Source organism: Prionailurus bengalensis, chromosome D1, assembly GCF_016509475.1.
Source record: "Prionailurus bengalensis isolate Pbe53 chromosome D1, Fcat_Pben_1.1_paternal_pri, whole genome shotgun sequence".
Classification (NCBI taxonomy): Eukaryota; Metazoa; Chordata; class Mammalia; order Carnivora; family Felidae; genus Prionailurus; species Prionailurus bengalensis.
In genome coordinates, this window is record NC_057346.1 from 6,300,761 (window position 1) to 6,320,487 (window position 19,727).

Genomic DNA, 19,727 nt, shown 5'->3' on the forward strand with positions numbered 1-19,727 from the left:
CTCTACCCCTCCTGGAGATTCGGTGGGTTACCGTCGGAATAAGTTCCTTTTCTGCTTAAACAGACAGAGCTAGTTTCTGTCCCTTGTGATAATAAGCCCTGACTGTCAGAGGGTGCAAGTCTGTGCTTATGCTGGCGTATCAGTCGGTCACTAGGACCTGCTGAACGCGATGCACTCTGAAAAACACTAATGGAAATGTGTGTTCATTTTCCAAGTACTTCTGGAATAAGGCACCTTGCTTGGCATTGGAGAGGAGAGGCACACGAAGCTGGTATTTTCAAATCAGTGCTATGGGGACAAGCAGGAGGAGGCAGGGACACCACTGTCAGAGAAGATGGAGGCAGGTATCATTTTGAGGGTTTACTGATTCTAAAGATTGATTTAGCATGGGGCCAAAGGGTTGAGATAAGAAAGGATGCTTGGGGGTGGGCACCTGGGTGGCTCAATTGGTCATGATCTCATGAGTTTGAGCCCTGCATTGGGCTCTGTGCTGACAGCTCAGAGCTTGGAACCTGCTTTGGATTCTGTCTCCCTCCCTCTCTGTCCCTCCACCCACTCACGCTCTGTCTCTCTCTCTCTCTCTCTCTCTCTCTCTCTCTCTCTCTCTCACACACACACACACAAATAAACACAATTTAAAAAAGAGAGAAAGAAAGGATTCTTGGGAAAATTCCAAGAGGCAATTTTTTTTCACCTTAACATTTATGAAATTAGGAAACACTGCTAGAATGTGTCATATTTTAATTGCCACTTTTTCTCCTAAACCCATCTACCATATTTCACAAATACAAGATGTCATTGGTATACACTGTTTTTAACCACTAACAAACAAGCTCGGTAAATATTTTTAAATGGCAATGCCTAACACCATACAGAGGCTCTACAGTCGAGGGTGTAAAGTCTCTACAAGAACTAAGTCAGTCATGGAAATGGGTTAGATGCCAAATTCCTGTTTATTTTTGTTGTACTCTCCCAAGGCTGTTGAAGAGTCATAGATTTACCTCTAACTTCTGATATGAACAAAGTCAGGTGTTAATCATCACTGCTTGGCTAGAAAAATGCCTAATATGCTTACAGTGATTCTCAGTTTTGTTGATGGTGCCTTTTTTTTCTTTTTTTGGTAAGTTTCTATTTGGAAAATGTCAAATATATACAGAAGTAGACAGAATAGTATAATGGATCCTAATACTCAATAATCATCAACTCATGACCAGTACTGTTTGATTTCTAACCTATTGTCTTCCCACCCCATTTTCTTTTGAAGCATATCCTAGACACCTATCATACCATTTGTAAATATTTGTGTATGTATCTGTAAAATACAATGACTCTTCAAAAACACATAATCACAATAACATTATTATATTCTGGAAAAATATAGCTATAATTTGTGGCATCTTTTCTTAACAGATTTTGTGTTCATTAATTAGGTTTTAAGCTGTTTTATCTTTGGAGGTTTTTAAAAAGAAAAACAAATTAAGTCCACTTTAGTGTCCACTGATTTCTTTTTAAGAAATTAATATGATGCTGGTAGGTTATACTGCAGCTCTGAATAGTGTTGATCTCGATTTTTCCATTCTGTAGCTTTTATATGAATGTGTTCTCTAGTTGAGAACTAGAACTGCTGTTCTTGCCATTTCCGAAGCAATCTTCAGAAAAGTCCTATCTATGCCTTTTCTGTTTTCGTCCCTAAAAGGAGGATCCAGAATCACTGTCCAAGTGGCTCGGACATGCTGTTAGATGATTGGCACACCCACACTGAACCCTGCCAGCATTTGTTAACACAAACTCCGTGACTTTCCTGTTGAATGTTTTCAGTGCGTTTTCATCCGTGTCACATCCAGCACTCAAGCTGCAACTTATGGCCTAGTCGGATACTGTTCTAGAAGGAGGATGGGCTTTTTGAATCCCCCCACCTATTGCAGGCAGCTCTCTGGTTCCTTAGTTTCTGGTTCCTTAGTTCCTCTGAAGCCTTAGTTTCTTTTTCTTTTCTTCCTTTTCTTTCTCTCTTTCTCTCTTTTTCTCTATCTCCCTCCCATCTTTCTTTCTTTCTGTATGGATTCACAGAGATTAAGGGCACTGGACCTCAGGAGGCTAGGAGTACCATCTAGTGTATGTCATCTTTAAATTTAAGTTTCTGTTTTTAGCAAAGTAATACCTGTCCCTTAAAAACATCACATAAATATCTGTCAAGTAATGTGTCAGTTCATTTTTCATGGAGACAGCCTTTGTTAAGCCCCCATTCACCATCATTGTGAGAATTCTTTTCCCCTTTCTCAAATATAGGATCTGATTGCTGGGTCCAATGTCTTTCTCATTCTCTACCTTCATTTTGGTAGAATGTTTCCTTTAGAAACTCCTTAAAAGGCATGCTTGGGAGGTACATGGAAGGCCTGTGTGTCTGAAATTGACTCCATTCTTTTCTCATCCCTAATATTTTGGCTGGGTATAGAAATCTGAACTGGAAAGAGTTTTTTTCTCAGAATTTTTATTCTTGCTTCCATGTTCCCACTGACAAACTGGACACTGATTCTTAGCTCTTTGTGTGTGAACTGTTTGTTTTTATTCCCCCACTGGATACATTTATGTTGTAAAAGTGCATATTGATATGCTTTGGTGAGCATCTTTTGTTGTTTAAGGAGCTGGGTATCCTCTGGGCCCTTTTGATTGAAGATTCAGTTCCTCAGTTCTTGGAATTTCTTGTATTATTTCTTCAATAATTTTTTCACATACTTTTTCACTTTTATTTCTCTCTGGAATATCTGTTGTTTGAATACTGAATCTTTTTATCCCATTTTTCATCTTTTTTGTCAATTTCTTCTCAGCAGATTTCCTCAAATCTGGGAGATTTCCTCAACTTCCATCTCTGTTGTTTAAAAAAAAATGCTAAGAACATTTTCTTATTCTCTTAATGTGAATTTTTATTGTTTCTTGTGTCTCTTTCATGAGTGTAATATCTTTCTAATATCTATGAAAATTAATTATGATGTATTGATTATTTTCTTCTCTTTGCATTGTTTATTTCTTCCAAATTCCCCCTTTTTTCACTTTTCTTTGAGTCTCTATAATTCAATCAAGTTAGAAATGTTCCCTAATTCTTTGATAATCCCTGGCTGTCCATTCATACTTAAGACTGAGGCACTAAAATGCTGACTGGAAGCTTTCCATGGGGCTTGTTGGCCATATCGTGTCACAGCAGTCCAGTGAGGGGCTGGTGCTTCACTGGGGGAGATCCACCTGTGTGTTGGGTAATTTCCTGAGGGATAAATCCCCAGTAGCCTGGGGAGAAGCATTATAGCTGCCTCTGACCAGGGAGTTGAGTGGAAGAAGAAGCCTGGATAAATCTCACATTTATCATGCAGACTTTTATTTAGCTCCTTCTATTCAGGATGACCGTTCAATCTCATTTTCTTGTGTCCAGAAGTTCAGAGCCTCTCTAGCTCAACCTCTTCAAGAATAAATCTCACCTCTTCTGACAGAATGGAGCGTGGTTATACTTGCTTTCCAAGAATGGGGAAGGAGCTCTACCTACTCCTTATGAAAAATGCCCACCAAGCCTCCTGTGTTGGCTTCATTCTACACTACCGCTTTTAGAGGAACTGGGCATCACTAACTCCTGAATATGACCAAGAGTCCATATTCTCAATGGTACTGCCTTTGTATCAGTTCCCTCACTGCAGGCTTAATCAGTTAGGCTAAGTAAATTACCATTTGTTCATCCTTTCAGCCTCTAGAAATCTGCTGATATCTCAAGTACGCTCCTATTGCCCTTAGCCTTATGGATTTACACCTTTTTGATATCTTTATTCTCATGTCAGTGGGATTTTGTGGGGGGGGGGGTGCCATGTTTATTTGTTTACTTACTAAATTTTTTTTTGAGAGAGAGAGTGTGTGTGAGTGGGGGACAGGGGGAGGGAGGGGAAGAGAGAGAGAATATGAATCTCAAGCAGGCTCCACAGTCAGCTTTGAGCCCAATGCAGGGCTCATTCCCATAACTCTGGGATCATGACCTGAGCTGAAATCAGGAGTTGGACACACAGCCGACTGAGCCACTCAGGTGCCCCTTTTTCTGCCATGTTTAAATGGAAGTCCATGACAGAAGCTTTAAGTTAAAAGGGATTATAGATGTAAAATACTGTTAACTACAGCAGCAATAATTGCAGTGAGACAATTCCTACTTAGTAAGGACCTCATGCTGCCTGTGTGAACTTCCATAACGACCATTCTTGTTTGTTGCTCCTCTGAGCCTCTAACCCACAGTAAATCTTAATGCTCTCTTAACCTTCTCATACCACTTTCTTAGCAAAGTATTCCACCTCACACACACTACTATAAATAACATGTACTCCCCCCTAAAAAAGAGAATTTCATATCATTGATCAGAATTTTGCGTCACATCCACGAAAAATCCGTAACAATGCCATACTGGTCAGGAACCCTTGCCTAAGAGGACAGTCCAGTTTAGTCTGACGTGGCTGAAATGTATTTTCATTTGAGACAGCTCAGAGCTTCTTTTTTTTATGTTTATTTATTTTGACACAGAGAGAGAGAGAAAGAGTGGGAAGAGGGGCAGAGAGAGAGGGAGACACAGAATCCCAAGCAGGCTCCATGCTATCAGTTCAGATCCTGATGTGGGGCTCGATCCCATGAGCTATGAGATCGTGACCTGAGCTGGAATCAAGAGTCGAAGGCTCAACCAACAGAGTTGCCCTGGTGCCCCTGAGACAGCTCAGATCTTCTACACTGACTTCAGAAAGGCCCTAGACTCCATGTGTGAAATCTGCTAGATTTCCTACGCCTGGAGGACAAAGGCTGTATCCTGTTCATTTTGTGTCTCTGGTGCCTAGAAAGAACTGAACATGATAAGTGAACACGTTTGTTGACTAGGAGTTAGAGCCGAGGTCTTTTCCTACCAACTGTGGCTGTCTGGCCTTGGACAAGTGACTTGTTGGATTTGACTGAGGTCCCAAAAGACAAGGTCACCTTGTAGAGGTGAAGAGGAAGGAAGGGGTCAAGAATGGAATACTAGGGAACACTTACACTTAAAAGGCAGAAGAATGTGAAACGGGTGGAACCAGGGAAAGGGGTGATCATGGAAGGCAAAAACAGGCCGCAGCATCACATGAAAGCATATCAACTATGGTAAAGTCAAGGAAACGGAGCTTGGACTAGACAGTGCTCTGCCTTCAATGAAGCATTTCCGTACTCACTCCTTCACTCTTGCTGTAGATGAGGTGTGCTCACGTGTGTGAACGGTGTGTGCTGTGTGTATCGTGGAGGGGCTGTGATAGGCGAAGGGAACCAGAGCCCAGAGCCTATGCAGTAACCAGCTGGAAGCATCTCTGGTGGGTTAAGAAGGATGCGAGTTGCTCCTATGTAATCAACCTCTAACAGATCTTGGAATTACTTAGCCTGGTTTAAGCTGAATAAAAACGTTTGAGTTGGGGAATAAGAATCCTCTGGTGTGATTTGCTGCAGGCCATTCCACCAACCGATGGAATCTTCTGCAGAAACATCATGGCCTGGAATTTGGAAATAAGTAGGTGACTTCGGTCTGACTATTATTTCACCTATCCTGAGACTTTTTTCCCCACTAAGCCACTGAAATCGGGCTGCAGCAAATTAGCAGCATTTTATCCTTCCTTAAGGACACATGACATAATGGCGCATCTTATCCTTTATGGCACTGATGAGATACCACCGGGAAGAATAAAATAATATGTACTCAGCAAACGTTTATCGTCATGCATATTAAGTCATAGCTCTAAAATAAGTTTAAAACTACTTTTTTTTTAAATTTGTTTTACAGTACGAATAGTTGCTGCAGCCCAACCTAATAAGTGACTGGGGTCAGTGACTGCCTTAGGGGCGCAATACCTGTTTGCCTCCAGGCCCCTGGAAATGCCCTAATTCGCTTGGATTTTCCTGTCAAGTGTTTCTAACATATGTCCTCATTGTATTATCATTATATGAAAGAGAAAATTTAATAAAGAGTATCAGTCTAGATTGGCAAAATCATATACATTTAATTTTTACGTAGTCATAAGGTTACCATTCTTTTATTGTGGTTTTATAGAAATTTGACTTTTAGGGGCACCTGGGTGGCTCAGTATGTTGGGCATCCAATTCCTGATTTCAGCTCAGGTCATGATCCCACAGTTCATGGGTTTGAGCCCCGTGTCAGGCTCTGTGCTGACAGCGTGGAGCCTGCTTGGGATCTCTCTCTGCCCCTCCCCTGCTTGCATTCTCTCTCTCCCTCTCTCTCCCTCTCTCTCTCTGCCCCTCCCTGACTCACACTCACTCTTTCAAGATAAATAAAACTTAAAAAAATTTTTTTTTAATTTAACTTTTAAAACTCAAATAAAGAATTGAGAATGTACAAAATCCACACAAGTATTTTTGTGGAAAAATGAATTAATACCTAGAAGGTATGATTTTGAAATGCCCTTATTCTTTTAAAGATGAAAGACAAGTTTTATCAGTTCTGCTTTCCCAGCCCTTTGCTCCCTCCATGAAAACAGTGCAGACACGCTGGCAACCACAGGGAAAGCCAGAAAATCACTGTACCTTTAAAGCAGATCATCAATATATTTGCAGGCAGCCGTGGATCCTGTGGCTGGCAGGGGCCTCCATTGCTATAAATCACGAAAATAAACCCTGGATGAGTGTTTTATTCCTGAAGAAGGGGAAAGAAAACCTTCCTAGTTGTCATTTTCATGACTGTCAGCAGAGTACTTTTCAAGCTAAGCAATAGAGGAAGAAAGTTCTGGAATGTGGCCTCAGGGAGAATGTTATGCATGAGCGTTATACCTCTAACGTGGCATGCTGGACAGCATGTGTGAAATGTAATCTGAAAGATTTGTCACTTTTCCAGGGTGGTGAATTTTCATATTGCTTGCTCTCTCTCATCTGCATACCTGTAATAAAGTCAAAAACTGCACGTTATACATGTTTCAAATGCTCAAAAATAGCCTTAGAAATTTTTCTTTCCTTTCTCTTCCCTCCCCTGCCAATCCTCGCGCCCCCTCCCCCACCTCCCTTCCTATTCCACATGGTGACTATGTTCTATCCTCTGAAGACTGACTCCCTCATCTGTCTAGGGCTCCCTCGCACCGACACAGTGCTTCTCAGGACTTGACAAGTAGGAAGCGTGATGGAAACTTAGCCACTACCTGAACTTGCTAATTCAGACCTATTTATTCACCTCATTTGGGTGTGATACTTGGCCCACCAGATTTAAGAAGACTGACCTCCACGTCCTTGTGTTTTGTGGGTGGGCTCAGCCAGAGCCCAGCCCCACACACGGCAGGTGGCTTAGCAGCCACTCCTTATCCCCAGCCCTCACTGCCCTTGCCTGTGATCCCACAGAGACGTGCCTGTTCGGGAGCAATTCTGAAGTGGTTGTATCTTAAAACCAGCTGAGCTTCCGCCAAAGCGGAAGAAAGGGTGGAAAAGAGGGGCCCGTATCTCTTTCTGCCAGAGTCCCAAATCTCTCCTTGACTGATGGAGGGATGTCACCACTGTGATTTCACTGGACTTCAGCAGAGCACAAGTAGCACACTCTGAGACCATTCAAGAGGGAAATGGAAATTTCCCCATAGGTTAAGATCATTTACTTGGAGTTTATTATTGTCATCAGGAAAATTTTCTCAACTACTTTTAGAAAATATGTAAAGAGACATAATATAATAAGGACACAGAATAAACGGAATTGAACCAAATTAACCTTAGGCTTTCTTCGGATACCCAAAGTGGCTTTTGATCAATCGTATTTTTAGGGGAGAAAACTATAAAACTTAGTATTTCTGGACCTTACCGTCCAATGTGCCATTGTTTTCTTCTCTCATCTGAAATGAGAAGAAAAGCTCAAAGTGAGGAAATGAAATCAGTGGCAAATGATTTCCATACCGCTGACCTTGAACTTATCATCTGCGGGGTTCAAGTGGGGGATATCCCCCCTCCCTCCAATGCTAAATGGACTTTTTTTTCACTACTGATAAAAAGAAACTTTGTCTTTTAAATCCACTCTGGGTTGGGGGGAAGGGTAGCGGAATGTGTCTTCATCTCCTGATTATAATGACATATTTTGAGATTGACCCGTTTGATTGATTTTTTTTCTCCTTAGTTGTGTTGTAGCGTGAAAAGAAAACAACAAGAAGCAGTTAGGGAACTCTAAAGGGGAATGGAACTTATTTTGTTTTTCAGTGACATCAAGAAAACTCGTTTAAGTTAGTATATACCTCCTGGGTAGATTTGGAATATTTTACCAACCATTACACAGATTTTTATGTGCAGCAAAAAACAAACAGTAAACAAATATTTTCATCTTTAAGGTGGAAACTAAAACATACAGAGGTAGACCGAAAGCAAACCAAGAGAAAATGCTGATTTGAGGACCGTGTCTCACTGATCAGTAACTCAAAGAATAATTTGGGGAGAGTGAAATCACCACAGCAATGGCAGTCTGGCCCGAGCTTGCATTTCGTTGGATTTTCCCCAAGGGAGCACTAGGTTGACTTTGAGGGGAAGGGTACTTTTACTGCTAGTTACTTCAGAATTATACTACCAAGGATTCAGATGTCCTTGGAAATGTGGTCTCAGGAAAGACTATAAAACCCACCCTTTGGGGCTCTGTTGTGTAACTTCCCATAAAAGGTTCTCATTGGGAAACTTTCAGATCTGCAGTGTATTTGCCTCAGGAAAGGAAACAGGGTGGTTTTTAGTGCAGGAGTGACCCTTATATTCAAGAGTCCCCTAGCTCACTCCCAGAGGAACACTAAGTTTTCATGTGCAGATGGACATCCAGGCCTTGATTATCCCCAGCTCTGCACTTTAGCTGGAATTGAATGTGCTGTTCATTTCTTTCAATCTTAAGTCAGTCCAGAATTTTCCCTCCGTGGTTTCCAGAGGCAGCGCAGGGGAGTGATTAATAGCGTCTCAGGAGCCACGCTGCGGGGTTGGGAATCCCAGCTCTGCCAGTAAGTAGTAGCTGTGTGACCACGGAAAGCTGCTTCACCTCTGTGTGCCTCCACTTTCCCAACTGTAAAATGGAGACACTATTATTCACTGCATAGAGTGACTGTGAGGTAAGCTGATACAAACAAAGCTCCTCGAATACTGCCTGGTGCACGGTAAGCACTTGGTAAATGTGAGCCAGCCACAAGACTTTACGCTGACATTACATTTTTAAATTAAATTTTATTTCTTAAATGTGTTCCATACAACATTTAAAAAAAACAAACTAGGATGACCCCAAATTAGGGAAATTATTGAGAGTGGAGCACTGTTTACTTTGTGGATTGTCTTTTATTTACACATAAATATGAGTCCATAAGCATTTTGGGTTGTTATAGGGGATTCAGTCAGTTAGAATTTGAAGGCTACATATGTCGTTTTTTTTTTGTCTCATGTAGGGATTATGACTTTAAAGAAAGTGTTTCTGTTCCCTCTAGTTGAGTGTCTAATTCAGTCCCTGTGATACTCAATAGAGAGGTCGGTTTCTAAGAGGCAGGGTCACCCCGAGGTACTCTACAAAGAGCCCTAGGAGGTTTTTCCGCTCAAAGGGCCCGCAGCAGGTTCTTTGATACCAGAAGAGACGATGAGTTTTCAAAGCTGCAGACCACGCCTGCCGTCCCTTTCTTTCCAGCTGGAAAATAAAAGCACAGAGGAACCTAAGCCCACACACAGCACTGAAGTGTCACCTGATCTCTGGAGGTGTTTGATGCACGGGGCACAGTCATCCGATCCCTCCCTGCGGAGCGGGTCAGGGCAGTGTCCTCACACTCGTGGAGACGAATCACTGCACGTAAACGGAAGATTAGGAGACTCAGGATTATGGTCATATTGTTTATTTTGGTTTAAAAAAAAATCTAAGGGGTTTTCTTTTTCTTCCAGTGGGGACATTTTTCGTTTATGAGTGCTGTTATGGAATAGTGCTGTTAAAGACATGCATTTCTCTAGAAGGGTGCAGGGTTCATCCCAACAAATCCATACTGAGCCTCCAGTGTGCCAGGCACTGTATCAGGCCTTGGGGCTTCCCTGGGGCCCGAGAGGGGCATGTAGTCCAGAGGGGAAAGAAACACAGAGCACATCACCTCATTACAGGAGGAGAGATTTAAATACAGCAGGTAATTCTGGTGTCCACCTGGTTACACGCCCCTCTCGAGAGGCAGTTTCAGGGAAGAGATGGCACACAGAGCAGTCCCCACACTGTCCTTGCACTCAGGGAAACAGGTGGCATTGGAGCTCACATGTGACCAAAACAGGGCAAACGTTACATAAGTAATACCTGAATAAATCTGAGTTAAACAGAAGAGTGAATATCAGTGTTTTTCAATTAGTGAGACGGATACAAACAAGACAAGCGCCTTCATTAATTGAGTGAAGGTCGACAGGCATGTGTGTAAAATACTTGGGAAGTCTCTCCGAGCTGCTGTTTTGTTAGAACGCTGTGCACATCAGAAGCAGCCTCCAAGTCTCCCTGACCTCTCTGGCCCTGTCCAGCGCTCGAAAAAAATGCTGCTTTGGCTACAAAGGAATCGGTTAACTCAGAACCACTCAGGGAAAAGCAACTCAAAAGACATTTTCTTAAATCGCAGTGGCTCAGAGTATCATACTTTGCACGCCAAACTATCTGTTGCACGCTCCTACCATTCGCACAGATTGTCTAGTTAACCGCACATAGGCCATTGGCAAGTGTGCCTCCTTTAAAACAAAGCTGGATTTAAAAAAAATAACCAGTAATTTTTTAGATGAAACATTTAGCGAGGTTATTGAATGAATACACAGCAAGCAGTGAGTTAAACAGCATTTACACAAGCTTTCCACTCAAAGCCATTTTTGGTGTTTCCTTTTTGGGGGACACATAATTAGAACTAATCGTTGTCTTTGTTTCCTGTTTGGGGGACAGATAATTGGAACTAATTGTTATTTTTCCATCCCTTCACTTTTCCCATCCAACCAGTAAGTCCAGTTGATTCTACCTTCTGAATATTTCCCACTTCTGTGCACTTCTCTCTGCCGCCACTGTCGGTGGCCCAGTTCAGGTCACAACTTGCCAGGATTTATCTAAACAGTCCCTTCAACGTGAATAGACACTTCTCTAAAGAAGACATCCAGATGGCCAACAGACACATGAAAAGATGCTCAACGTCGCTCCTCATCAGGGAAATACAAATCAAAACCACACTGAGATACCACCTCATGCCAGTCAGAGTGGCTAAAATGAACAAATCAGGAGACTATAGATGCTGGAAGGATGTGGAGAAACGGGAACCCTCTTGCACTGTTGGTGGGAATGCAAATTGGTGCAGCCGCTCTGGAAAACAGTGTGGAGGTTCCTCAAAAAATTAAAAATAGACCTACCCTATGACCCAGCAATAGCACTGCTAGGAATTTACCCCAGGGATACAGGAGTGCTGATGCATAGGGGCACTTGTACCCCAATGTTTATAGCCCCACTTTCAACAGTAGCCAAATTATGGAAAGAGCCTAAATGTCCATCAACTGATGAATGGATAAAGAAGATGTGTTTTATATATACAATGGAATACTACTTGGCAGTGAGGAAGAATGAAATCTGGCCATTTGCAGCAACATGGATGGAACTGGAAGGTATTATGCTAAGTGAAATAAGTCAGGCAGAGAAAGACAGATACCATACGTTCTCACTCATACGTGGATCCTGAGAAACTTAACAGAAGCCCGTGGGGGAGGGGAAGGGGGAAAAAAGTTAAAGAGAGGGAGGGAGGCAAACCATAAGAGACTCTTAAATACTGAGAACAAACTGAGGGTTGATGGGAGGTGAGGGAGAGGGAAAAGTGGGTGATGGGCATTGAGGAGGACACCTGTTGGGATGAGCAGTGGGTGTTGTATGGAAACCAATTTGATAATTATATTTGATATAAAAAATAAATAAAATTTAAAAAGTCCCTTCAGTGATTCTTCACTTGACAAAATGACCTTTTATTTTAGAAGATAATTTAATAAATATTTAATTTATTAGTATTTAATAGAATTTGATAAATAATAAGTAAAATATTAATAGTAATGAGTACCAACTCGTTGTGTGCATGTTATATACCTGTCACTGTGCTAAGCACCTTACATGCTTTGGTTCATTCAATCCTTAGTACAACCATACAAGGTAGTTATTAATTTCTTGCCCCACTTAAGAGGGTGAAAACTAAACCCTGGAGAGGTTAAACAAATCGTCTAAAGTCACTTAGTTAGTGGTAGATCCCAGAGATGAACTCTGTCTCCAAAACTTGTGCTCTTAACCAGCATGCGCATGCTGCCATATTTGCGAATTTTCCCTTATGTGGTAAATCTCCCTTGTAGCATTAAACTATATTGTATTAACCCAGCATGATGCTAGCACATAAAAATTCAAAAGGGTTTTTTTTTTAAATGGACAAATTCAGGAAGACTTATGTAGAGAACAGGAAGCTGAATTATTACAATATTTCACTTATCCCACATCCTTATGACATTTTTTAGATAAACCAGTTTTCTAGATAACTGAAATTAAACCATTTAAGGATATATTTTTATTTTCACAAAATCTTTCTGAAGTGTATTTCATTCTTTATTTCTTTAGTAGTATGACCATCCTAATATATTACCTTAATGACAAAGAACTATTATTATAAGATACAGATGTTGTATATAGTATTTATTTACTATTTCCTTTTGGGTTGTGGTTTTAATTACCATCTATATGCTGAGGAAGCCCAAATCTTTGTCTCCAACCAGGATTTCTCTCTTGACTTTCAGATCCACATATATCCACACTACCACTTGACCCTGCAAGTTCAAAATGCCCCAAAGACCCCTAAATACACCCAGACCCTCAGATCTGCATCTCCAGAATTCTTCTCTTAGTGAGTCTACTCTCTACGCATAGAGATAGGCATAATGTTTGATGACTCCTTTTCTTTCACTAATATTCCCTAATCAGTACATTAACAAAAGTCCTCTTGATTTTACCTCCTAAATATCGCTCAAATATCATCACATTTCTGTCTCTGTCCATTGCCTTATCCTACCATTATTATCTTTAATGTTAACAACCCTCTAAATGGTGCCCCTATCTATAATTCTACCACAATCTAATTTATTCTCCATACTATTTTTTTTTTAACTAGAAGTCTGATTGTGTCACATCTCAGTTTGAAAACTTTCAATAGTTCACCACTGCTCATGGGATAAGGTTTGAATGTCTTCAATATTGCTTACAAAGCCTTCGATGATTTGAGACTTTCTTGCCTTTCTGTATCTTGTCATCCCTTTTTACCTGTCCCTCTCACCGAGCACAACCAGGTCATATAGAACATTCCCATCTACACATTGTGTATTCTCTTGCTTCTGGGACTTTGCATGTGTTGTCTGGAGAACCCCTGACCCCTCCATCTAAGGTAGATATCTCTCATACTCACGAACACAGCACCTATTTCTGCTTGTAATATTGTGGTTAAGTACCTATTTGTTTCTCTATATTGTCTTCTCTTCTGCCTCCCTCAAGGCCATTGGGGCTGGAAGATGGAACCCATGCCCCACATGTTCACCTATATCCCTAGTACCTAACTCTGTGTCTAGAGCGGAGTTGGCACTAATATTGTTTAAGTTTTAGTGTAGTATTAGATTTATAGAAAAGTTACGAGGATAGTACAGAGTTCCCTTATACTGGCACCCAGTATTCCCTATTGTTAACATCTTACATTAGTATGATCCATTTGTCACAACTAATGAACCAGTATTAATACTTAATTATTAACTAAAGCCATGCTATTCAGATTTCCTTAGTTTTTTTTTTTTTAAGTTTATTCATTTTTTTTTTTTTAAAGGCAAGGGGACAGATTCTCTCCTAGAGCTTCCAGAAGAGAACATAGCCTTCTTAATGCCTTGGGGTTTTTTTAGGTTATTTATTTGTTTTGAAAGAGAGGGAGTGCAAGTGGGGAAGGGGCAGAGAGAGAGAGGGTGAGAGAGAATCCCAAGCAGGCTCACACCACCAGTGCAGAGCCCGACGCAGGGCTCAAACTCACTGACTCACAAACCAATGAGACCACGACCTCAGCCAAAGTCAGAGCGTAACTGACTGGGCCAGCTAGGAGCCCCTATGTTTATTCACTTTTTAGTAATCTCTACACCCAACATGGGGATCAACCTCACAACCCTGAGATGGAGAATAACACGCTTTTCTGTCTGAGCCAGCCAGGTGCCCCCACTTTCTTTAGTTTTTAACCTAATGTCCTTTTTCTGTTTCAAGATTCTGTCCAGGATACCACATTACACTTAGCCATGCCTCCTTCGGCACCCCTTGGCCATGACAGTCTCTCAGACTTTCCTTCTTTTTGGTGATCTTGGGGGTTATGATGAGTATTAGTTGGGTATTTTGTGGAGTATCCCTCAGTAAGAATTTGATGTTTCTAGCATGATTAGACCAGGTTGTAAGTTTGGAGGAGGAAGACCACAGAGGTCTTTTTCGTTGCCATTTTCGTTGCATCATATTCAGGGTACATACTATCAACATGACTTGTCACCATGATGTTAACCTTGCCCACCTAGCTGAGGTAGTGTTTGTCAGGTTTCTCTAGTGCAAAGTTACTGGTTTCCTCCCACCCCTACCCCCCAACTTTCCATTTTGTACTCAAGGAGTCACTGTGGCCTGCCTACATTTAAGGGGTTGACAGGCTCCACCTCCTTGAGGGCAGAGTATCTACACAAACTATTTGGAATCCGTTGGTGCAAGAGATCTATATATTCTCCCCAACTTATTTATTCAGTCATTTATTTATATCAGTGTGCAATCATGGGTATTTATTTTATACTTTGGGCAATAATCCAGTATTTTGTTACTTAAGTGGTTCCAGCTTTGGCCATTGGGAGCTTTTCAGTTGGCTCCTGTGTTTATTTGATATATCCTCGATTTCTTTTGAGCACTCCCTTACTTCCTGGCACAAGACATTTCAGGCTCATCTTGAATATTCCTTACCCCAGCCCTAGAATCAGCCATTTCTCCAAGGAGCCCTGGTTCCCTTTATTGTAAACAATATGCACACCCATGATCTGGGCTCTGGGTAAGTACTAACAATTTTTCAGAAAAACTGGATCCATTTTTAGAAACCACAAAAAGCACAAAGACTAATGTATCTTCCCACCACCCAAAATAAGCAAATGTTTTTCTGCTTTGTTTTACCTCAGATCTATGTTAAGAAATAAAACACTTGAAGTTGAAGGTCATTTTCCCCCAGTGGCCTTTTCCCCAGTCCTAAACCCTGCCCTCCCCTTCCAGAAGCAACCACAATCTTAAGCTGATGTGCAGACACTTTTTTTTCAAGCATTCATGGAACAGCTACAGAAGCATATGTATTAAAGAAAAACCTGGCTCTTCTTTGGTCTGAGCTGCCCACATTCCCAGACTGTCCTGGCCGGTCATTGTGTCTCTGCCCTCAGCCACCATCTGTACACTCAGCTCCTCGCCTGCCTGGCCGGGGCAGCTGGGGCTCCGCTTGTCTCTTCTCTCTGTGGCTTCCAGCCACTCTCTTATCTGGTCTGTACCTTTCTGTCTCATCCTGACTTGAAACTGTGCTTCCTCCTTGTGGGGGGAAGAAAACCAATACTCTGCAGACTTTGTGAAAGGAAACTGGAAACTTGAAATGGCTAGACAAATAGAAAATCTCACGGTTTTGTTCACAGTGCAAAAAAAAAAAAAAAAAAAAAAGCAAAACAGGGCCGGGGACATAGGATTGATTTATTTGGAGGGCTTGGCTCTTTAACATCTGATTTTTAGCTTAAAGACATTACCAGTTGCTTCTAATTATTTTCAAGTTGTACTTCTGGAAGGCTGACATTGCCAGATTTAAGATTACCAAATATCTGGAAATTAGGATAATTATGGATAATATGATTCTAAAAAAATTAGGATAATATGATTCTTCATTTCTATTTTTCTTACAAATACTGTTCTTCAGAATATAGGAACAGGGACACCTGGCTGGCTCAGTCAGTAGAGCACCCAACTCAGGGTTGTGAGTTCAAGTCCCACACTGGGCGTGGAGCCTACTTAAAAAAAAGTAAAAATAAGATAAATTTTAAAAATACAGGAACAATACCCAAAATAGAGAAAAATCTTACTATTGAAGAGATTGTTTATGAAACTAATTATTTCCCCATCAAGGGACTTACAATGAAAGGCTAATTATGTCATTACAAAGTAAAAGTCTTTGGCCATGATCTCCATCCACCAAACTGGATTGCTACGTGAGCAGTTCAGTTGATAACGTTCTGGGTGCTTTCTGTCTGCTTACTATGGTAAGCAGAAATCTCAGGTTTGGGATTTCCAGCTCCATTAATAGTAAATATATTAAATTTGTTCCCACAGCTGACACTTACGCTGACAAAGGCAAATTCGGAAGCAGCTCCTTGAGGACAGTGTGGATAACACCTAATCAAAACCGGCACAATGAAGCACTTCCTGCGGTAAGTATTTATGGTTCCCCGGTTGAGCTCTCTAAAATGGAGAAACTTCCTTCCCAATTAGGATAATATTCCTGTTCACCATTTGGGATCCTATATCCAGGTCTCTTAGGATTGCATCAAACAGTATTGTATTTTGGCTAAGAATAATTTGGTCACAGGTTCCTCGGCTACCCCGTCTGCAAACCGATACGACGGAGCACTTAGCAGCAGGACGTGACACAAGACTGTAAGCCAGCACAGGCGTCAAAGCCTGGGGCAGGTGTGCTTTGGACGACCTGGATGCCATGTGTCTCTAAAGCATTTAGGATGACTTTTGAGGGATTAATAGCCAAGTAGTCAATATAATTTGTATAGAATTATTTTCCTGAGAAAAAGTAATTTTGAATATCCCTTAATTTAAATTTTGGTTGGCTGGCCATCCATGCGGGCAGTTTCAAATGTTCCTTTTTGGTTATAAAAAAAAATATTCTAAGCTTTTGTTCCTCCTGACTCCTGATGCCTCTGAAATCTACATTAACCATTGGTTCCCTCAAGATTGTGGTGTATAGAGTAACATTTATGCTGGTGCGTTGTGAGGTGATACTGTTTTGTTTTGAAAGCCATTTGGCTGGACCTATGATTATAATTATTTTTACGAGTATTTAACTGCCATTCACAATCTAATGAAATTCCCAGAGAAATTTTACGTCTTATTAAAATATGACAAAATAGTCTCCAAAGTTATTCTGGCCCCCAAAGTTAGAAAGCAGTACACACTTCCCAGAAGATTGAGTTTCTTTTCCCCAAAATGGGCTACCTCTATTACACTTTCTGGGCCCTGGTGGGCTTAATTCTTTGAGAAAATGGTTTCTTCCAGTGGCTGCCATTTACGATTTTCTTTTCCTCACTGATTTTGGTTGCATCACTGTGTCTGGAACACCTACATCACTTTGTGTGCAACTCACTGTTTTGCAGGGTCTTAGAAGTATGTAAGCTCTCAGGAGGTCACTATTAAACCGTTTACAGGCATTAGGTTTCGACTGACTGTACAGAATAGTCCTCAGCCTGTGTATCTCAGCTGTGCAAAAGGACAGTACTTGAAAAAGCACTAGGACATTGGCCAGCAGAGCACTGACCTGACATGGTTTTGGTTGCCATGGGAATTAACCCACCTGTTTACACATTCACAAAAAATTGGTATTTAGGAATCCCTCCCGAATGTAAACAAGGTGTCTTTTCGTTGTAGAAAGCTTTCGTGTTACACGGAGCTGAGAGGTCAGCAGCTCCTTTTGAAAAGGGGGAGATGATAGTGATGACGCCTGTGGCAAGACTTACAGTACTAGTAGGATTTCCTCTTCAGGCTCTTACTTTAGAAAAACTTGAGCAGCCTCAAAACCAGCCATTTCGGGAGAAATGGTAGCACTTGTTTCTGTTAGTTTTAAGCTGAATAGCTGCAACACTGGGTTTAGAAGAGACTGGAGTATTTTACAATTAGTGTTTGAGATTGAGATGTGGCGTGGTAAGAATCTGCTGTAACTTCACACAGGCCCAAGAATAACAGAACTGGCACGTCCCAGTCACTTAGGTGTTCTGATATAAATTCTTCTCTTTTAACGGGACACATATTTTATACATATTACTTGATATCAATTATTTATATGACACTGAAGCTAGGGTAACAGATTACGTATCAAGAAAGAAACTTGAGGATTTCCATTGACCTTTGGTTTTGAAGTCATAAAAGGAAACTCGATCACTGCCGTCCTTAGTTGATCGTTGCTTTTGACCTTCGTTTGTGTTTTTAATGCTTCTTAGTAAGTTATAATGTGTGTGTATTCATTATACGTTGGTGTTTATGGAATCTGGAAGGGCAACAGGGCAAGGAGTAATAACCCTGAATTGCAAACCCTACCGGGTCATTTAGATTGCCTTTTCTCCCCACTGTAGTCCCCTCCCACAGATGTGGTGCAATTTTGACAATCTTTTCACTTGAACCAAAGAGGTTATGTAAGCATAGCCTGAACAAATTAGGCATTTATTCCTGAGCTCAGCAATACATTATGCAGAATAAGGAACTGATTCTGAGAAGAATTCAGCATTATTTAAAAGCCCACAGAGTGGTTAATCTGTCAACCTCTGAGTTGTTCTAGAATGAAACACTTCAGCTATAGCTCCAGAAGAAACGAGGTTAATCTTAAACCGAGCTGTGGAAAAAATGGATTTTAATCCACATATAAGTTACACGGTACCCAACTCCGCTCTTTCTAGCTCACTGCTGCAATCGGATCTATTAATGGTGTACCACTTAGAGCAATACAGAGTGGAGAAAATATTTGATTAAAAAAATACTATATATTAGAAATAAATGCTCCAGGATTAGTATAGCAAGCTGAAGGGTGTATTTTAAATTAAAGTAAGAGTAGATATGGGATAATGGATAAGTAGCCCGTGGTCACTCAGTGACTTTTAGCCATGGTCTGCATTAAAAAAATACGAGGATAAAATGGAAAAGAAAGTGTGTTTATGTGTGATCAGAAAAAGAGGGGGCACTTTTTGAGCCCCAAACAGAACTGAGGCTTAGGGTTTAGTTTACATATTTTATTAACAGGGATGGCTTACTGAAATTATGTTTTTTACAGTAATCAGAACAGTATTAATTTTGAAATTTTCTAATAAAGGGAATCTTTTAAGTTTATTTATTTTGAGGGGAGGAGGGGCAGAGAGAGAGAGGAAGAGAGAGAATCCCAAGCAGGCTCCATGCTGCCAGCACAGAGCCCAATGTGGTGCTCAATCTCAGCAACCGTGGGATCATGACCTAAGCCGAAATCAAGAGTCAGATGCTAAGCCACCCAGGCGCCCCAAGGGAATCTTTTAAGTCACCCATATAAATGATTGCTAACAACTATCCCAGCCTCAGGGTCTCACTTTCTTGGCTGTGGACTTCACTGCGTACCTTCCTTCCTTGGGCAGAAGACAGGGAATGTATTCGTCACACTCCCACCTTCTTGGGAGAACTTTTTTTTTTTTTTTAATTTTCTTTTTTTGAGCGTTTATTTATTTTTGGGACAGAGAGAGACAGAGCATGAATGGGGGAGGGGCAGAGAGAGAGGGAGACAGAGAATGGGAAACAGGCTCCAGGCTCTGAGCCATCAGCCCAGAGCCTGACGCGGGGCTCAAACTCACGGACCGTGAGATCGTGACCTGGCTGAAGTCGGACGCTTAACCGACTGCACCACCCAGGCGCCCCAGGAGAACTTTTGAGAAATAAA

General features: G+C 41.2%; 1 protein-coding gene and 1 pseudogene across 4 annotated transcripts in view; one reads left to right on the top strand and one right to left on the bottom strand.

Moving 5' to 3' along the window:
• ELMOD1 (ELMO domain containing 1) overlaps positions 1 to 19,727 on the top strand; it is a 65,446-nt gene that overhangs the window by 8,254 nt on the left and 37,465 nt on the right. For all 4 annotated transcript variants that reach the window (XM_043579239.1, XM_043579240.1, XM_043579237.1 and 1 more), the window contains one exon: positions 16,382 to 16,479. In XM_043579239.1, coding sequence (XP_043435174.1) covers positions 16,463 to 16,479 — 17 coding nt within the window. In that variant the 5' untranslated portion in view covers positions 16,382 to 16,462. Of the gene's footprint in view, positions 1 to 16,381; positions 16,480 to 19,727 lie in introns of those variants that run through there.
• Positions 568 to 15,571, bottom strand: LOC122483235 (annotated as a pseudogene).